The sequence below is a fragment of the Tupaia chinensis genome, unplaced genomic scaffold, assembly GCF_000334495.1.
Source record: "Tupaia chinensis unplaced genomic scaffold, TupChi_1.0 Scaffold000407_1, whole genome shotgun sequence".
Taxonomy (NCBI): Eukaryota; Metazoa; Chordata; class Mammalia; order Scandentia; family Tupaiidae; genus Tupaia; species Tupaia belangeri.
The window spans coordinates 1511866-1531760 of NW_006159909.1; the positions used below are offsets into that span (position 1 = coordinate 1511866).

At 39.7% G+C, this 19895-nt stretch overlaps 1 protein-coding gene across 1 annotated transcript in view; it reads right to left on the minus strand.

The window, feature by feature from the left end:
- The window catches only part of MYO1D (myosin ID), a 328050-nt gene that overhangs the window by 39825 nt on the left and 268330 nt on the right, over positions 1 to 19895 (minus strand). The window contains exons 19-20 of the mRNA XM_014590111.2: positions 19415 to 19519; positions 8254 to 8367 (exon numbers count right to left, since the gene is read on the minus strand). Of these exons, the coding sequence (XP_014445597.1) occupies positions 8254 to 8367; positions 19415 to 19519 (219 nt within the window). The remainder of the gene's footprint in view (positions 1 to 8253; positions 8368 to 19414; positions 19520 to 19895) is intronic.

The window sequence follows — 19895 nt, forward strand, 5'->3', positions numbered from 1 at the left end:
AAATTTTGGATAATAATATGCATGATTAAGTCACTATGCAGTATATTCTGGATGGGAAATCAGATTTTGTATGCTGTGATGATGTTTAGGGAAAGGATGTAAATTAAGTTACAAAAAGAGAAAAGTTTCAGGAAAAAAAAAATCCATTTGATGACCACAGTAAGATATATAGCCCCAGGTAGGTGCTACTTTATAGGATGCCTAAAGATAGACTTGTGTTCATGAAAATGTATATATCAGCTGTGTTTGCTATGAAAGTATTTAGATTAATTAAGATCTTTAGTAATTCAATAAAATGTAGGGGGGAAACAGTATAGAAAGTAAACATAGATACCAGAGACAGTGTGGGAAGAGAGTGGTAGATGGCAGAGGGTAAGAGATAGGGAATCAGGGATGGGGGAAAAAGGAAAACATACAGGAAACAAGAAATGGAAAATTGTTTGTTGACGATAACATGCATGTTGATGTGCTTGATTCAGTCAATATACAGTGTACTCTGGGTGGAAAATCTCACTTTATATGCTGTAATGATGTACAGTGAATGAATGTAAATAAATAAATTTAATAATAAAAAATGAAAAAAAAGAATGGTAAACAAAAAATAAGGGCAGGGGTGAATGGAAAGATGAAATTAATAAAGATAGACTTCTACCAAAACCAATCTTGGAAGAAATGAAAAAAAAAAAGCACATATAGTCAATATTGGAACATGGAGGGAGGCATAACTACAGGTGGAATTAAGAGCTTGCCATAGGTCACTGCCAGCCAGTGACCTGGCTTCTTCCACTCGGATGCCCACCCTGGGTACCTAGTAACTACTTTCCTCTTAGAGTAATAGCCAGGGTTGCTTTCCTAGGCAGAGGATATGTGGATGCAGTTTTCCCTAGAAGAGATATAAAGGAAGTATTACTGTAACATGTTTCACATGTTATCTATAACATTTGACATATCAAGCCTTTAAGGATGTGAAAATCTCTCCAGGCTTGGACGATCATTTAGCTCATTTGCTCTACTTTCCACTTTGATTTGTATTCTTTTATTTTTTTAAAGAATTATTTAATTTTACTTATTTATTTATTCATTCGTTTATTTCAATTTGACAAGAGAAGGACAGAGAGAGAGAGAGAGAGAGAGAGAAAGCAAGCTGCCAGATCCAGGACTCGAACCATGGCCAGCCCTGTGGGAATGCAGCGCCTTTAACCACCACGCCACCTGCCGGCCCCCTGCATTCTCTTCTTATCCACATTCTCCTTTGTTCTCTCCCCACTTTATTTTATTTTATTTATTTATTCATTCATTTTTTTTGGAGAGATTTTTGCTATAGGGCACGTGCGCTTGCCAGAAAGACAGAGACAGAGACAGAAAGCAAGAAATCACCCCGCGGGGGGATGGCCACACCACAATCCCTTCTCTTCCATTCTCCTCTTGGGATCTTGGACACACATGCACACATGCCCTGTGTGAGTTTAAGCCACCGGGTCCGGGACTTGAACTGCGGTTGACTACATGGGAGTCCAGCAACATAGCCATCACGCTAACTGCTGGTCCCTCCCCACTTTACTGATGTATAACATGCATATACTGGAGTGCACAAATCTCAAACAGTGTGATAACATTTTACGTATGTATACACCTGTGGAACTACCACCAGATCATTTCATGGAACATTTCCAGGCCCACAAAAGACTCCTTCCTCCCGGCTTATATCTCTGTACCTTTGCTGGTCTTTCTGCTTAAAAGGGCAGAAAGAGCATCGAGTAAACATATAGTTCATTCCTTAACTCCTTCGAGTCTTTCCTTAAATGTCGACTTCTTGGTGAAGCCTGATCACCTTATTGAAAATTACACCACCCCTCACACTTACTACCTTCTTTCCCGATTTTATTTTTCCCCTTATCACTTTGTACGGACTATATAATCTAGGTGTGTATGTGTGTGTATGACACACATAAGCACATATATACACATGTACAGAGGTACATACACATGTCTGCTTTCCTCTACTGAAATATATTGGGCATTGGAGAAGTCATAATGCATTTTTGAATAGAAAAGCATACAAAAATATGTCATGACTTATCTGACAACCCAACGAATTACATGAGGGCAGAGATGTTGACGGTTTTGACACTTCTGTGTCCCTAATCCCTATGTGGCTGCCATATAATGAACATTCAGTAATTATTTGAATGGAATGTTTCAGTTATTGAGGGTGTAACCTGAGAATCTGGTGTGCAGCTGCCCAAAATCCCAAATGAAAGTAATTCTCAGATTGCCATTCTTTCTAACACAAGCATTATTTAAAACCCCCCATACCTCAGTCTGCCTGAGGTCCCTTAAGCTTCTGTTCATTATAACTTAAGCTCTAGCAGAAAGAAATGAGCACAGGGTATTGCAGAGGGTGTGTGCAAGTGGTTACAGCATCTCAAGGAGGAGTAAAGGAGGATCGCTCCACCCAGCATAAAAAGCTAGCAGGTCATGGTCTATAGGGATGAAGAAGTTATTTAACCTATCACTAGTGATCCATGGGGATGGCTTCTATGCCCATTAAAGTTGAGCATTTGAGGCACTTAGATGCTGCTGATACATAGAAATTCAATGTGTTAGGGGATGTAAAGATAGTGGAATTACTTGGGTATCTTTCATGGTGCATTAGGAAAGCAATCAATATTGGTTCCGTATTATTGCCTGGCTGGAAGCTGTTAAGGAAACAGAGGGAACACTTCTGCTGAAAGCACTTGTGAAGACTAGGTTCAGAAACTGATTAGACACATTGCCAAATGGCAATGTCAGCTGCATCCTCACCCATGCTGAGGGTTCATGAGCATGATTTTAGGTTATGTTTGACAAAGGCTGGGATCTTGGCAACTGGGATAGGGGTAACTGGTAAGAGGACCAATGACCTAAGGATCCCTGATGAACCTGGCCTGTCTGAAGCACTTCTCTCTCACTAACTCATCCCATCTCTCATAGGTCACTGCCAGTCAGCAGCCTGGCTTCCCCCTAGTCAGATGTCCACTCTGTGTAGCTAGTAGCTACCTTCCCTGTTAGAGGAACAGTCAGGGAAACTCATCCCACCAGGAAAACCCGTGACACATCCCAATATCCAGCTTGATCTATGGCCAAGGTCCAAATGTGGCTTGGGCCTAAGGATAACAGTCAAAAGTAGTGGCAAGAAGAAATGAATTATCCCCAGAATGAGTTGTAGGCATTAGCCATGTCATACCAGAGAAAGTCAGAAAACACTACATACAGACTTGTAAGTGTGTGACCAGGAACAAATGTACCACCATGGATCTCGCAGAATTGGTTGCTATGGTGAGGCCTCATTTGAGATACTGTTCAATACGTTAGCGTAAGATGAAACTTGGATGGTGTGTTGGGTTGGTTGATTCAGACCTAAGTCTACGGCTGATCAGTGTGGTCAGGCAAGAAAGAGGTGACTGTTAATAAAAAGACAGACAGAGAGAAATAGAGACAGAAACTGAGCCCGTCACAGTGGTACAGGCAGTAGGGGAACTGCTGAGTGATGTTGAAGCCTCACGGGAAGGCTCTAGGTTCATACTCGGTCCACCTGAACATGCCAGGTGTGCCCATGATGCTGAGTGACTGCAGGGCTGGGGAAAGGGTTGTGGCTGAAGACCTTATCAAGAGTACTTGTCTCTCACTTTCTCTTGGCAAAACAATCCATTAAAAAAAAAAAAAAACCACCAGGAGGGACCAGCAGTTAGTGTAATGGCTATGTCACTGGACTCCCATGTAGTCGACTGTGGTTCGTGTCCCGGACCCTTGGCTTGAAACTTACGCCAGGCGCGTGTGCGTACATGCCCAAGATCCCGAGAGGAGAATGGAGGAGAAGGGATTGTGGCGTGGCCATCCCCCCTAGGGGGTGATTTCTTGCTTTCTGTCTCTCTGTCTCTTTCTGTCTATCTGGTGAGCACACGTGCCCTATAGCAAAAACATAAAAAAATAAATAAATAAAAAAGAATGGCAGAAATTTGGACTATTTAATGACTCTCAAGTTGCTAAGAGGGCTTTAAGATAACATGGTCCCTGGAGTTGCCTTGAAAACTGAATGATGAATTTCCTGGGTTTCCATAAGATTCCCTTACTACCATGTGTATCCTTATTAAAAAACAAAACATTACTTTAAGATAGTATGTGGTCACAATCTGTTTTGTGGAGTCAGAAAAGCCTCACTAAAAACAGGAAAGGAATCTACATGGAAGTAGAAGTGAAAACTAAAGAATGAGAATAGTATGGGGCCCCTTAGCTATATGTTGTTGTTGGCTAGTCTCCTTTCTGAAAATGTTCTATTTTGATTCTGAAGCATAGTGTTCCCTTCGTTCTTTTATTTCCTAGAATAATTCATAACCTTATGGAACTGAGGAGAAATTAGAACTCACTTAGCACATTAAAAGAGATGAAAAAAATGAAAGACCACAAAAAATTTGCTTTATTTCATTTCCTTCAGCGATTTAAAAAAAACCCAAAAAAACACTGCTTAACTGTGGATGTTCTTGAATAATCTACCATTTCCTTTTCCTAAACTCCTAATTTCAGCCTCCAATTATACATGGATCCACTCTTAAAATTTAATCTTAAGTGATGAATTTTCCTCACTTTATAGTATTAGACCTTCAGTTATCTATGGAATGTGTACTTGTAAGCTCCACCAATACCAGAAACTCAACATGGTGGAAATTGAAATCAATTTCTTTCGTCCCCTCCAAGCTTCTCTATCACTGTTATTAACATTGTCATTTTCCAAAAAACGTTCTTTTCTTGAAATATTTTTAAATTTCAAAATATTTCAATCAACTACAAAGACAACTACCAAGAGTAATATAACCAGTACTCATGTCTCCATCATCTGGACTCCATATTTTGCCATACTTGCTTCAGACTTAAAAAATGACAGGCAGAGTGGCAAGTCCCCCATTCTATCCCAAGCACTCCTTCCTAAGAGGTGGCTGTGCTTCAGAAGTTCCTCCCTGACACAGAGCCTGGAATATACACAGAGCAGGTTTGGGAAGGAGGTACAGGACACAAGTAAGAGAGTGGGCAGGTAGGGTAGGGAAGGTAAGTCATCCCTCTGAACCACTGCAGCTTCCTCCTGCACGGAAGCTCCAGGAAATGTCCTAGAACAGCCATTAGAATTACATTGCTCATTGAATGATGAAACTGAAGCATTATACCCCCATGTTCTTTGTCCATGGAGTGGATGGGCACTTTCAGCCCTTTGCACAAGAGGACAAAGTGGGTTCTGGCAGCCTGAGGGCACCTTTCTGACAAACATATTAGCTGCTGGAAATTAGGCTGCCGTATGCATAAATGGGGATACGGGCAGAGAACTAAGAAGAACATCTTCAGTGTTGATTCATTTCATTAACACTGTTCTATGCTTGCTATAAGAAGCATTATTAATTTTTGTGATATTACAATGATAATCTTATTAATAATGATGATAATTATGAAGGGAAATAGGGACTATAAATATAAATCAGTTAACATAAAAAAGGAAGATGGTTTGGGAAATTCACTTCAGTTCAGAAAGTTATTAATTATTTGTTAAATTTATATCATGTACCTGATGGGTCGCCCTTAATATGAACAGAAAGTAAGGAAAAGAAATAAAACACATACCACAATGATTTTTGCTTGATTGTACACTTCATTAAACTTAGAAAAAATATGATTTTCTCCCTATCATCATCCTACTTTAAGACTGCAGCGTTATTAGGCTTAAACTGTGATTGATAGATAAGATTACAAGTCTTTGCTAAGAAGATTATATAAAATCAAAAATGGCTTAGAATAATAAAATTTTATTCTTAGCTGCCATCTATTGGCCTTTCTATAGAAAAAGAAAAAGGTAGATGTGCTTGTGTGGTGGGGAGATGGATTTGTAGTGGAGATAAATCTCAATACTACAATCAGGGCATTTACAATGATTCAGGAGGCCAGCCTGTGGTGTGGTAGTTAAGGTGGTTGGATCCCACATGGCTGACTGCATGGCTCGTGTCTCAGACAGGGCAGCTTGGGTGTGTCTGTGTGCATGCCCAACATTCCAAAGGGAGGGAGAAATGGAAGAGAAGGGACTATGTGACCATTCCCCATGAGAGGTTCTTTCTCAGTTTCTCCTTCTCTTTCTCTGACTCTGGTGAACAAACACACCCTGTGGCAAAATTAAAAAAGAAAAAATTCAGCAAAACCAGGATAGTTTGCTTTTTTTGAACTTAACCCAAAAGATCCATGATGTAACAAAAATATTAGAAAATGATGTTTCCTCTTCCCTTTTGCAGAGAAAAAAGTCTTTAAAATAATCTCTCATAGATTCAGTATTAGACAAACACAGACTTCACTCTTTAAGAACTTGTAGACACAGAGAAGATATCTGACACATGAAAAGATCCAGTAGGCCGACAGGATCTTTAAGAACTGATGTAAATGATCTCTAGTAAAGTAGACCCCATTAAGTAGGGAAAAAATATCTCATACTGAGATTCAAAGAGCTATCGACCAAATTTCATATTTCAAATAAAAAATGATTACAGAATTTGCAAACCTTATGGATATAGTGAAAAAGAATAAATTTAGATTGGAGATCACAAACCCCACACTGAAATGTATACAAAATATATTAGAAAAAAGAACATCTGAAAGCAGCATAAATTTTACATTTAAAAGAGCATAACATTTTTATAGAGGAATTCTTTACTATTTTTCTGACTCCATATAAAAACAAAACTTACAAACATAAGTAGAGAAATATATTATATGTTATCATGTTTAAGCAGTGAGACGGATAAAGAAGAGAGAAGGATTACATAGAAAATACAGTCCTGGGACTAGCAGATGGTGTGATGGTTATGTTGCTGCATTCCACATAGTTGACTGCAATTTGAGTCCTGAACCTGGTAGCTTGAAACTCACAATAGGCATGTGTGATGCATGCCCAAGATCCCGAGAGGAGACTGGAGAAGGAACTGCGATGTAGGCATCCACCGTGGGAGGTAATTTTTTGCTTTCTGTCTCTCTGGAGAGTGCACACACCCTATAGCAAAAAATCTCTCTCTCTAAAAACAAAAACAAAAACAAAACCATAGATCATAGTCCTTACCTTTTTTGTTTTTTAGATTCTTGCCACAGGGCATGTGTGCTCATTGGAAATAGAGAAATAGAGAGAAAGGGGAAGTGAGAAATCACTCCCTCCTGGGAGGAATGGTCATGCCTCAATCTCTTTTCCTTCATTCTCCTTTTAGGATTTTGGGCTTGCACACACATGGACCTGGCATGGTTTTCAAGCCGTTGGGTCTGGGACTCCAACCATGCAGTTGGCCATGTGGAATCCAATGTCTTAACCATCATGTCACCTGCTAGCCCAGTCCTTACCCTTTGTTTTTATAGAATTATTTTATTTAACTTTATTCAGCATTATTATTATTTTTTTTAAAGAGAGATTTTTGCTATAGGGAGCATGTGCTCGTCAGAGACAAAGAGACAGAAAGCAAGAAATCACCCCCCAGTGGAGATGGCCATGCTGCAATTCCTTCTTTTCCATTTTCCTTTCAGGATCTTACACACGCACACTCATGCAGCTGGCATGAGTTTTAAGCCACCAGGTCTGGGAATCGAACTGCAGTCGACTATGTGGGAGTCCAGTGATGTGACCATTATACCATCTGCTGGTCTCACGATCATTATTTACAAATTTGACCAAAGAGAGAGAAGAAGGGAAAGTGAGAAAGCAAGCCACCAGGTCCAGGACTGGAATGGCGAATAGCCATGTGGTCAGCTATGGTCAGCCTTACCTTTTTTTTTTATTTAAAGTCTTCATTAATCTATTGGAGATTTTGTATCCTCCTTATAGAAAATTGCACATTTTTACAAAATGAAAGAGTGACATAAAATTTCAGAAACTCATGGCTTTCCTAAAGCCCCAAAGATTCTAGAGGTCAGTCTGTCAACCCACTAGTGGTCTATGAGCCAAGAATCTTTTATTCAGTCCTAGTCATGATGGTGCAGATGGCAGAGTGCTGTTGTGTAATACTGGGGCCATATGTGAGGCCTGGGGTTCATATTCTGGGTCTACCTAAATATGCTGGTCCCCATAATTCTGGCTGGCTGGAAGACTGGGAGGACAAGAATTAAAGTGTAAAGGGCCCCCTGTTGTTTACTTTCTCTTTTTCTCTTGCTAAAGTAATAAACTTTAAAAAGTCTCTTATTCAAAGAGAAGCACAGAGTACTCACATTGTAGAGAGGGATGGTCTTCATCACCTTATATTGTTTAGTGGGATCCATTTTATATAGGTGACGATCAGTGACAAAAATTGCTCGGTCTTCCACCTTACTAAATCTATTCACCTGTAAGAAAACAAACCAATAAGCCATAGTGTCTCATCGAGAAAGAAGTGATCTGTCTGGAAAACATCTAGGGCCGGAGATGGCAGACTGTGGAGACACATTTTTAAACAAATGTGTACCACATATGGCCACTCTGCCAGGCACAAAAGACATCTAGCAAGAGTAAGCAATTTTGAGAAGTGTGGAATTGGGCAACTGAAAATTTTACAATTTAATGGAAAAAAAAAAACAGAACTAAAGGACTAAAAGCATGTAATCCAGAAATCATCAAGAAAGTAAAAAGACAAACCCACAGAACGGGAGAAAATTTTGGCAAATCATATATCTGATAAAGAACTTGTACCTAAACTATTCAAAGAACTAACACAACGATAATTAAAAGACGAGCCTATTTATACAAAGGAATGACATGAAATAACTGGTTGGTTACAAGAAGTTGAAACTAGTACATGGGGGTGAGACAGATAAGAAATTAAGAGGAAAAAAAGATTCACATATCGATATAATAAAGGTAAAACTAGTGGGACCAGCAGATGTTGTAACAGTTATGTCACTGGACTGACTCCCACATGGCTGACCGTGGCTCAAGTCCCTTACCAGCAGCTTCAACCTGATGCTGGACGAGTGTGTGCGTGCGTGTGTGTGTGTGTGTGTGTGTGTGTGTGCCCAAACTCCCGTGGTGTAACTGGAGAAGGGATTGAGGCATGGCCATTCCCCTGGAGGGTGATTTCTCGACTTCTGTCTCTCTTTCTCCAGCAAGCACACTTAACCACAACAAAAATCTCTCTTAAAAAACAAACAAATCCCTCCAAAAAACTAGATAGGGAAATGGGAGGAAATACATATATATGCTTGTGCACACACATGTGCATATGGGTTTCTATAGAGTGCTATTTTATTAAATGGAGGATCATAGGTAAATCTTTTCTAAGAGACAATTAACTATAGGACATTTTGTATATAAGTATGTAGCTACTTGTTAATGAGGATGTTTCAATCTTAGACTTGATAATATTTTAATCACGGTACCTAGCACTGAAATATTTCAAACCACTGCAAAGTCCTTTTCTCAGTGACTAGGAGGAAAAATCAAGCAAGCAACTTCCCCTATTACCCTCAAAAAGAAAAGGAAAACCCTAAATAATCCTCCCTCCCCCAACTATAATAGGAGGCAGAGCTGCGATATAAAATCTCCCCTACCCCTACTCCTAAACTCTTATTTCCAAGATACAAATAAAGAGGTTAAAGATTAATTTGAATACACTGCTATGTTCAGTAGGAGATTGAGATAACTAAATTAGAATAGGCAGGATAGGATATAGCAGGATATATTGTTATAGGAAGGATATAGGAAACAAATTCAGATTTTATTTTCAATTATATTCAATCTTTCTTTTTTTCTTTTTTCTTTTTTTTTTTGGAGAGGTTTTCGCTATAGGGCACATATGCTCGCCAGAAAGACAGAGAAAGACAGAGTCAGAAAATGAGAAATCACCCCCCAGGGGGGATTGCCATGCCACAATCCCTTCTCCTCCATTCTCCTCTCTGGATCTTGGGCACGTAAGCACACGCGCCCAGTGTAAATTTAAGCCACCAGGTCCAGGACTTGAACCACGGTCAACTACATGGGAGTCCAGGGACATAGTCATTACGCTAACTGCTGGTCCCTATATTCAATCTTTTCTCTTTTATTTCATAGTTTTAGAAATCAGTTCTCTCAACATTTTCTTTATAATCAAAGGGTATTTTTCAGTCTCCAACTTGACAAAAAATGGTGTCTATAATGAAGAAGAAAAGTGTATAGGTGAAACAATTACTACGCTTAGTAAATAACTTCACATTGCAAGCTTTTGCTGTAACAGAGGATTGGTGCTTCCAAGACTTGAAACAAGGTGAGAACAGAGCTTCTACCTCAGTATTTTTTAAGTTGTTTTGTACAACCCTAACTATGTGAAACTTTAAGAAAGAAAGGGTTCTCTGGTCAAGTTGGTTTGAGAAACACTACAAACCACAGCTGCCTCTAGGCTATTCACATTCATGACTATGATAAAGGCTATGAGAATTTTTAACTTAAAGAGCATGATTACCCCAGCATTTCCAAAATACATTATAGAATCCTTTTCAACAAATACCTAGCAATATTCAAAAAAACACTGGTTCCGTGAAAGCTATTTTGAATGTGCATGTTTTTTTGTATTAATCTTAGGATATGTAGAAAACATCGAAAATATGAATACAATCTGATAATAAGTGAATGCCATGCTTCTCCTCTTGTGCAATTGTATTGGACAATACAAGTGTGGTGCAAAAGAATACAGCTAAAAAACTTGTTGCAGAATTTCATGAGGTCATTCCAGAGACAAAACACATAGGCCACATGTCCTTCTTATGATCTGCTTACGAGTCTAAAAACAACAAACAAAAACTTAAAAGCAGCAATTGTATTGAAGCTTTGTTTAGAAATACTACATTCTTTTAAATGTAAAAAATGTATTTTCGGGAACCAGCAGTTAGCGTAATGGCTATGTCGCTGGATTCCCATGTAGTCCACCGCGGTTCGTGTCCCGGACCCGGTGGCTTAAAACTCACGCCAGGAGCGTGTGCGTGCGTGCCCAAGATCCCGAGAGGAGAATGGAGGAGAAGGGATTGTGGTGTGACCATCCCCTCTGGGGGGGTGATTTCTCGCTTTCTGTCTCTCTGTCTCTCTCTGTCTGTCTGGCGAGCGCACGCGCCCTATAGTGAAAACCTCTCAAAAAAAAAATGTATTTTCTAAAGAGCACTCATCACAAATCTCTATCTTTTGTTTCAGCAACTCGAATCATCCTTAAAACATGAACTGACTGAGTGGGAGAGACATGAAGAAACAGCATAAAAGCTTTAAGTTGCAGAATTTAGCTATAGCAAAACGGCAAAGGAATAAATTCTATATACATATGTAAATCCCAGATTTACTTAATATAATTATGGCATAGAAACACTATTTTTCTCCCACTTAAATTCATAAAGTAATAGAAACACTGGATTACAGACTCAGATAAGATCTCATCTTGCTTTATTACCCAAAGCTTAAAATCCTCAACCAAAGATAAAAATCCCTACCATCTTGCTTTTCCCTAAACACTTCCAGTGACCTGTTTATAGATTTAGTCAGTACCACAGGGGGCCCCCAATGAAGTTTCCCTGGAGAGTGAGACCAGGAAAAAACACATTAGAGGTGAGAGAAGCTATTTGCAGAAGTCTCCCACCTAAAGGACATTTCATAACTGTGATTAATGGAAAATGCTGTCTCAAAAAGAATCAAAGCATAAAGAAAGAGCTTTACTGAAACTGTATCAAGTTTACCTTGGTATATCCTTGGGGCTGAAAGATTTCTAAAGAAGACATTATTTAAGCTACAGTGTGAAAACGGGGCTGGCTTTTTTTTTTTTCCTTTCTTTTCTTCTTCTTCTTCTTCTTTTTTTTTTTTTTCCCCATTGAACTTAGAGATATAGGAACATGAATAAGAATTTTTCAGTTTTTATCCAGCAGGATTCAGACATAAAATTGTCAGACATAAAATTGTCATTGCTGGAAACACATAGACACTGAACTTTTCTGTATGGATGAGGTAATTCTTTTTTTTTTTTTTTGAGAGGTTTTTTTCTATAGGGCGCGTGCGCTTGCCAGACAGACAGAGAGAGACAGAGACAGAAAGCAAGAAATCACCCCCCAGGGGGGATGGTCACACCGCAATCCCTTCTCCTCCATTCTCCTCTCGGGATCTTGGGCACGCACGCACGCACATGCGCCCGGCGTGAGTTTTAAGCCACCAGGTCCAGGATGCGAACCGTGGTTGACTACGTGGGAGTCCAGCGTCATAGTCATTACGCTAACTGCTGGTTCCCTGGATGAGGTAATTCGTAAAACCATTCAACTCTTTGTTTTTCCTAAGATGGGGTCTCATTGCATCATGATCCTCCTGACTTAGCCTCTCAAATAGCAGGGACCAGGTGTGCACCAGCACATCTGCCCTTTTGGATAGGGTCTTGCTATCTTGCCCAGGCCAGTCTTGAGTTTGCTATCCTGCTTCATCAGCCTCCCTGGGTTTCTGAATTCCACTACACCTGGCCTTTAGGTGGGTCAGGAAACTGAACCTGGGCCCCCAATGGGGTCTACCCTTTGCCTTTTCCTCCTAGTCACACCCTAACCTCCATGGAGAGAATAGTGGCTGGAGAATAACTTAATTGCCAATAGCCAATGATTCAATCCATCCTGCCTATGTAATGGAACCTATATAAACCATAATCTGTGGGGTTAGGAGAGCTTCTGGATTGGTAAAGTAAATGCATGGGCTAAGAGGCCACAGTATTTGCCTTTTTCCCCCCTATTCTTTTTTTTTATAGTTATTTATTTAATTTTATTTATTCATTCATTTATTTTATTTTATTATTTCTTTTTTTGGGGGGGTGTTTGCTATAGGGCGTATGTGCTCACCAGAAAGAGAGAGACAGAAAGTGACAAATCACCCCCCAGAGGGGATGACCATGCCGCAATCCCTTCTCCTCCATTCTCCTCTCGGGATCTTGGGCACGCACGCACACGCGCCCGGTGTGAGTTTAAGCCACAGGGTCTGGGACTCGAACTGTGGTCGACTACATGGGAGTCCAGCAACATAACCATTATGCTAACCGCTGGTCCCTTATTCATTTATTTTAATTTGACCAGAGAGAGAGAGGGAAAATGAGAAAGTAAGCCACCAGGTTTGGTATTCGAACTGCAGTTGGCCATGTGCGAGTGTCCAGTGCCTTAACCACCACGCCACCTGCTGGTCAACCCCCATTCTTTTTATTGTCAGAAGGTACATACACTTGTGAGAGAGAGCAAGAGAAAGAACACCTCTCACTGGGTCGTGGTCATGCCATAATCCCCCTACTCCAACAGTCCCTTCTGTCAGGACCCCAGACATGCATGCACACATGCCCGGAGTCCCTCGAGCCACTGGGGCTGGGGCTCAAATTGTGGTTGATCATGTGGGATCTGGCTCCTGATGTACAGTGCCCAACCACTGCCTCAGTTATCTCTTAAAGAGGATTGAATAATAAGAAAAATATGTTTTACCTTTCAGCTACCACTTTCCCTGCTTTTCATTTTTTTTGTGTATGTCCAAATTTTTATACGATCTAATTTTCCTTCTGCTTGAATGACTCCGTTTTATTTTTTGAGAGATTTTTGCTATAGGGCACATGCACTTGCCGAGACGGATAGGCAGAAAGTGAGAAATCATCCTTCATGGGATGCCACAGTCCTTTCTCCTCCAGTCTCCTCTTGGGATTTTGGACACATGTGCCCATCGTGAATGTCAAGCCACCAGCTCTGGGACTTGAACAGTGGTCGACCACATGGGAATTCAGTGCCTTAAACACTATGCCACCTGCTGGTCCCTTGAGTGACTTTCTTTAATATTTCCTACAGGGCACATCTTCTGGTATGTCTGAGAAAGTACTTCATTCTAAAATGATTTTTTTTCTTTATTCATGAGAGAGAGAGAGAGAGAGAGAGAATATGAGAGAGAGACAGAAAGATAAACAGCCCACAGGGGCTGGCCAGGCTGTGATCCCCTTCTTCCAATCCTCCACTGGACCCTGGGCACTCGTGTGCATGCCTGCCATGTTTTGGGCTGGCTAGGCTGGGTTTTGAACCTTGGTTGCCAGGTTAATCTGGCTTCTCTCGAACAGTATATTACTGATGTGCCACACAGCCAGCCCTCATTTTGTTTTCAGTATATCTGCTGGTTTTCGGAGTGTAGAATGACAGTGTTTTTTTCCTTTAGTACTTTTTAGATGTTGCTCCACTGTCTTCTCACAGTGTTTCTAATGAGAAACTGGATACAGCTTTTGTTTATCTGTGTCCCTTTTTTCTCTCTCTTTTTTTTTTTGGAGAGGTTTTTGCTATAGGGCATATATGCTCACCAGAAAGACAGAGACAGACAGAGAGACAGAAAGTGAGAAATCACCTCCCAGGGGGGATGGCCACACTGCAATCCCTTCTCCTCCATTCTCCTCTCGGGATCTTGGGCAAGCGTACACACATGCCCGGCGCGAGTTTAAGCCCCTGGGTCTGGGACTCGAACTGCCGTTGGCTACATGGGAGTTCAGCGACATAGCCACTCCTCTAACTGCTGGTCCCTCCCTTTTCTCTTTATTACTAGCACTGAGCAATTTGATCACAATGTACTTGGTATATGGTACTTATTGAGCTTTTTGGTCTGTGGTGTTTACCATTTTTATTAAATTTGGTGGAATGTTGACTATTATATTTTCAAGTTTTTTTTAAAAATGATTTTATTTGTTATTATTGGTGGAAAAATTTGGTGGAATGTTTTCATCAAATTTGGTGGAATGCTGGCTATAATTTCTTTAGTTTTTTTTTTTTTAAGAATTATTTAATTTTATTTATTATTCTTACTGGAGTATTGGGAAACTCATAATGAAAAACACATCATGACTTTCCTGATGACCCGGTATTTTTTAATTTGACCATGGCGAGACAGAGGGAGGGAGAGGGAAAGTAAGAAAGCAAGCTGCCAGGTTTGAGAACTGGAATCACAGTTGGCCATGTGAGAGTCCAGTGCCCTAACCACTATGCCACTTGCTAGCCCCTTGAGTACTTTTTTATTTCTCTTGTTCTTTCCTCTTGCTCAGGAATTCCAACTACACTTATATTAGGCCACATGAAGTTGTCTGCTAGCTCCTGGACGCTTTGAGTCTTTTTTTAACCTGTGTTTCATTCTGGGTAGTTTTATAGCTATATTTTCAATTTTACTATTTTTCTTCTCTATAAGTTCAATGAAAGTCATTTTTAAAGCTTCCATGTATCTATTTAACATGTTTAATCTTTCCGTTATCTTTTTGAATTTAAGAGAACACAATCATAATTGTTAACCTTGTCTGTTAATTCTACCGTCTATGTCGGTTCTGGGTCAGTCTGAATGACTGATTGTTCTCATTATATTGACAGGTTGTATTCTCCTGTTGTTTCATAAGCCTGGTAATTTTTTTTTAAGTTTCTTTCATGACAGAGAGAGAGACAGAGATAAAAAGAGACAGAGAGAAAGAGAGAGATAGAGAGCACATCTCCAATTGGGTCTTGACACTGTAGTCCACCTCTAGGCTCAGCCAACCCTTGACCATCGGCAGCATGGGGTCAGCATGTTCAAGGAGGTCTCTGAGCAGAAGCCCAGAACCTTCTCATGTGGACCAGCCTTATGTAACATCCCATTTTATCATGGCACTGCTGTCTGGTCTCTTTGCCCAGTAATTATTTTTAAAAAATAATTATTTATTTAATTTAATAATAATAATTATTATTATATTTTCAATTTGACTAGCAAGATACAGGAAGAGAAAGAGAGGGAAACTGAGAAAGCAAGCCACCAGGTTCAGGACTCAAACCGTGGTCAGCCATGTGGGAGTTCAGCACCTTAACCACCATGCATGCCACCTGCTGGCCCCTGCCTGGTAATTTTTGCCTGGATGCCATATATTCTGAATTCTACCTTCTGGGATATTTTCACACTCCTATAAACATTTTTATGCTTTGTTTTGGAATGCTGTTGGTTACTTGGCAACAGTTTGATTCTGATTCTGCTTTTGAGATTTGTTGGATAGAAATGGAGCAGTGTTTACTGAAAGGCTAATTATTCACACCTATTAAGGTGAGACCCTTGTCAGTCCTCTACCTAATACCCCATCACTCCTAAGGTTTTCTCATCTCAGTGGTGGGAACAGGCAATTTTGCAACCCTGTGTGTGTACTGAGCATAGCTACTTCTAACTCTTTAGGGTGGTTCTTCCCCTACACTTGAGTTGTTTCCTTGTATGTATGTCTGGCCAGTACTCAGCTGAAGGTTCAAAGTACATCCTCCAAAAGTCTTTGGAAGGGCCAGCATGTGGCATGGTGGTTAAGGTGCTGGATACCCAAACGGCTGACTGTGGTTCGAGTCCTGGACCTTGTGGCTTGAAAATAAATAGATACATAAATAAAATCTTAAAAACAAAACAAACAAATTTAAAAAAAACTCTGGAATCTTCTTTATATACAGCTCTCTTTCCCCTGGTACTCTGCTTTGCAAACTAGGCTAAACTCTGGCTCTAGCCTTGGTCTTTCTTTTTTTGTTTTTGGAGAGGTTTTCTTTTTTTTTTTTTTTTTTTGCTATAGGGTGCGTGAGCTCACCAGAAAGACAGAGACAGAGAGACAGAAAGCGAGAAATTAATACCCCCCCGGGGGGGAAGGCCACACCGCAATCCCTTCTCCTCTATTCTCCTCTCAGGATCTTGGGCATGCACACACATGCCCGGCATGAGTCTAAGCCACGGGGTCCGGGACTCGAACCCCGGCGACTACATGGGAGTCCAGCGACATAGCCACTACGCCAACTGTTGGTCCCAAGCCTTGGTCTTTCTCAACTCTGTCTTATGAATCAGGGGATTTACTAGACTCTGCCTTGATCGCTCATTTCCTCATGCCATGGACTGGAAGGTCTCTCAAGGACAATCACAGGGCTCACTTCACCTCATAGTTCAGAGATTACTGTCTTTTCTTTCTTAATGTCCACTGTCATGAAAACCACTGTTTCATTCTTTCTCCCATATACATTCTATTCTCATTCATCTTACCAGCTACACTGTATTCTATTATTAATATAATCACATATTAATGCACATTTACAGACTTTTACCAGCTTTTTGATTGCTGTAAAATATGAACTCATATATACATCTACCTTTGGCTATCTGTGCAAATATATTTGTAGGGCAGATCCTGAATTGAGGAATTCTTGGATTAAGTAGCATAGGCATTTAAAATTTTGATAGCTACTGCCAAATTGTTCACTCAAAAGCATTGTATATTATACTCCTACCAATAGTGTTTCTGTAATTCTTTGCAAAGACTAGTTATTATGAACTTTTTGAAGTTTACCAAATTTACAGCTGAAAAATCATATTTCATTTTTCCCCTGAAGCAGGTTATACTTATGAACTTTTTAAAAAAAGATTTGAAATGATGTATCTGTGAAATCACCTAACCTGAAACTCTGTTATGAGGTAATTCTTTGATAATTTTCTTAATTCCTCCTTAGATATTGTCATTTTATGTCAATCTCTTCTTGGTCACGTGAGGCAATATTTTCTTTAAATTTATCATTTCATTACTATTTTGAAGTTCAGACAATTTTATAACATGCTCTTTAATAATTATTCACGGGGTCCGGGACTCGAACCCCGGCGACTACATGGGAGTCCAGCGACATAGCCACTACGCCAACTGTTGGTCCCAAGCCTTGGTCTTTCTCAACTCTGTCTTATGAATCAGGGGATTTACTAGACTCTGCCTTGATCGCTCATTTCCTCATGCCATGGACTGGAAGGTCTCTCAAGGACAATCACAGGGCTCACTTCACCTCATAGTTCAGAGATTACTGTCTTTTCTTTCTTAATGTCCACTGTCATGAAAACCACTGTTTCATTCTTTCTCCCATATACATTCTATTCTCATTCATCTTACCAGCTACACTGTATTCTATTATTAATATAATCACATATTAATGCACATTTACAGACTTTTACCAGCTTTTTGATTGCTGTAAAATATGAACTCATATATACATCTACCTTTGGCTATCTGTGCAAATATATTTGTAGGGCAGATCCTGAATTGAGGAATTCTTGGATTAAGTAGCATAGGCATTTAAAATTTTGATAGCTACTGCCAAATTGTTCACTCAAAAGCATTGTATATTATACTCCTACCAATAGTGTTTCTGTAATTCTTTGCAAAGACTAGTTATTATGAACTTTTTGAAGTTTACCAAATTTACAGCTGAAAAATCATATTTCATTTTTCCCCTGAAGCAGGTTATACTTATGAACTTTTTAAAAAAAGATTTGAAATGATGTATCTGTGAAATCACCTAACCTGAAACTCTGTTATGAGGTAATTCTTTGATAATTTTCTTAATTCCTCCTTAGATATTGTCATTTTATGTCAATCTCTTCTTGGTCACGTGAGGCAATATTTTCTTTAAATTTATCATTTCATTACTATTTTGAAGTTCAGACAATTTTATAACATGCTCTTTAATAATTATTTCAATTTCTTTTCTCTATATTCTTCTAAACGAGCACTTTTAGGTTTTAAAAAATGAACTATGTCTCTTGCCTTTCATTTCCGAATTTCCATACTTCCAGTTGCTAGACTGCCATCATCTCCAGGGAAGCAACAGTACACGTATCTTGCTTCAGACAAGCAAATGCATTCACAGCATGCAAGTTCCTTCACGCTTTGTCCTACTCTCATTTCCACACTATGTGCTTTCTTCTATAACCTATTTTCTTAAATACTAATAATACACACATAAAAAGTACTGAATGACCACTAAGGACAAAGCAGATCTGTAGGTGCTGTGAAAGATACACATGTAGTAAAATACAGATCCCACTCTGACCTCAAAGAGGTCCCCACTTTGTTTAAAAAAGAAATAATTATTGGGCCAGTCCCATGGCCTAGTAGTTAAGGGAGCCAGATCCCACATGGCCGACTGAGATTTGAATCCTGGCCCTGGAGGCTGGAAGAATAATCTAGGCGTGTGTGTGTGTGTGTGTGTGTGTGTGTGTGTGTGTCCCGAATCCTAAAAGAATGGAGAAACAAAGGGACTGTAGTGGATCATAGTACCCCGGTGGGTGGTGCTTTCTCCCTTCCCTCTTCTTCTTTCTGTCTCTGGCCAGCACATGTGTAGGCACAAAAAAAAAAAAAAAAAAAAAAAAAAAAAAAAAAAAAAAAAAGCCAAGCAAACGATGGTTATCAAAAGCTTCACTTCCCTTAGGAAGGACTTACAGCCTAACTCTAAAACCAGTCACCTTAGCCATCCCATCAATGCCTCAGCACAGACAGGTGTAGCTGACAGGTAGTGCAGCTAGTTATGCAACTGCTGTTATGTTACTCAGGTGCAGTTAAATGAGTTTCAAATGAATCTTTTTTTCCCAGGATAGTCGGTTTCAAGTTTGCCTTACCTTACGGACATGACAGGAAAAGAGGACATTCATGTACTTGTCTTTCCGTTTTAGTTCATTAGCAACGGGGACAAAAGTGCCTGAGGTCTGAGGTGTATCTGGCTTCTGAAAGAAAAAAGAAACAAGATAAAATGAGGATGCTTAGCATTTGAGATGAAAAGGCCATCTTTTAGTAAACTGCTTTGTAACTATACATATATAGTTTCACACAGGTACTTTTGATCTCCTCGCCCTAGATGGTACATCACTAAAGGTTTGTTATAACATCAAAGATCCTATAAAAATGTTAAAATAGGGAAAGGGGAAAAGATACAAATGTGGCTTTGGGAATATAAAGGTGGTAATTAAAAGTAGTCAGTGAATATCAAGGGAAGGCTTAAATGGTCAATAACCAGCTTACAGTATGTGTCTAATACATATGAACACAATGCAGAGAACCTTTATTAAAGTAGGAGAAACACCAAATACTTCACATGGATAG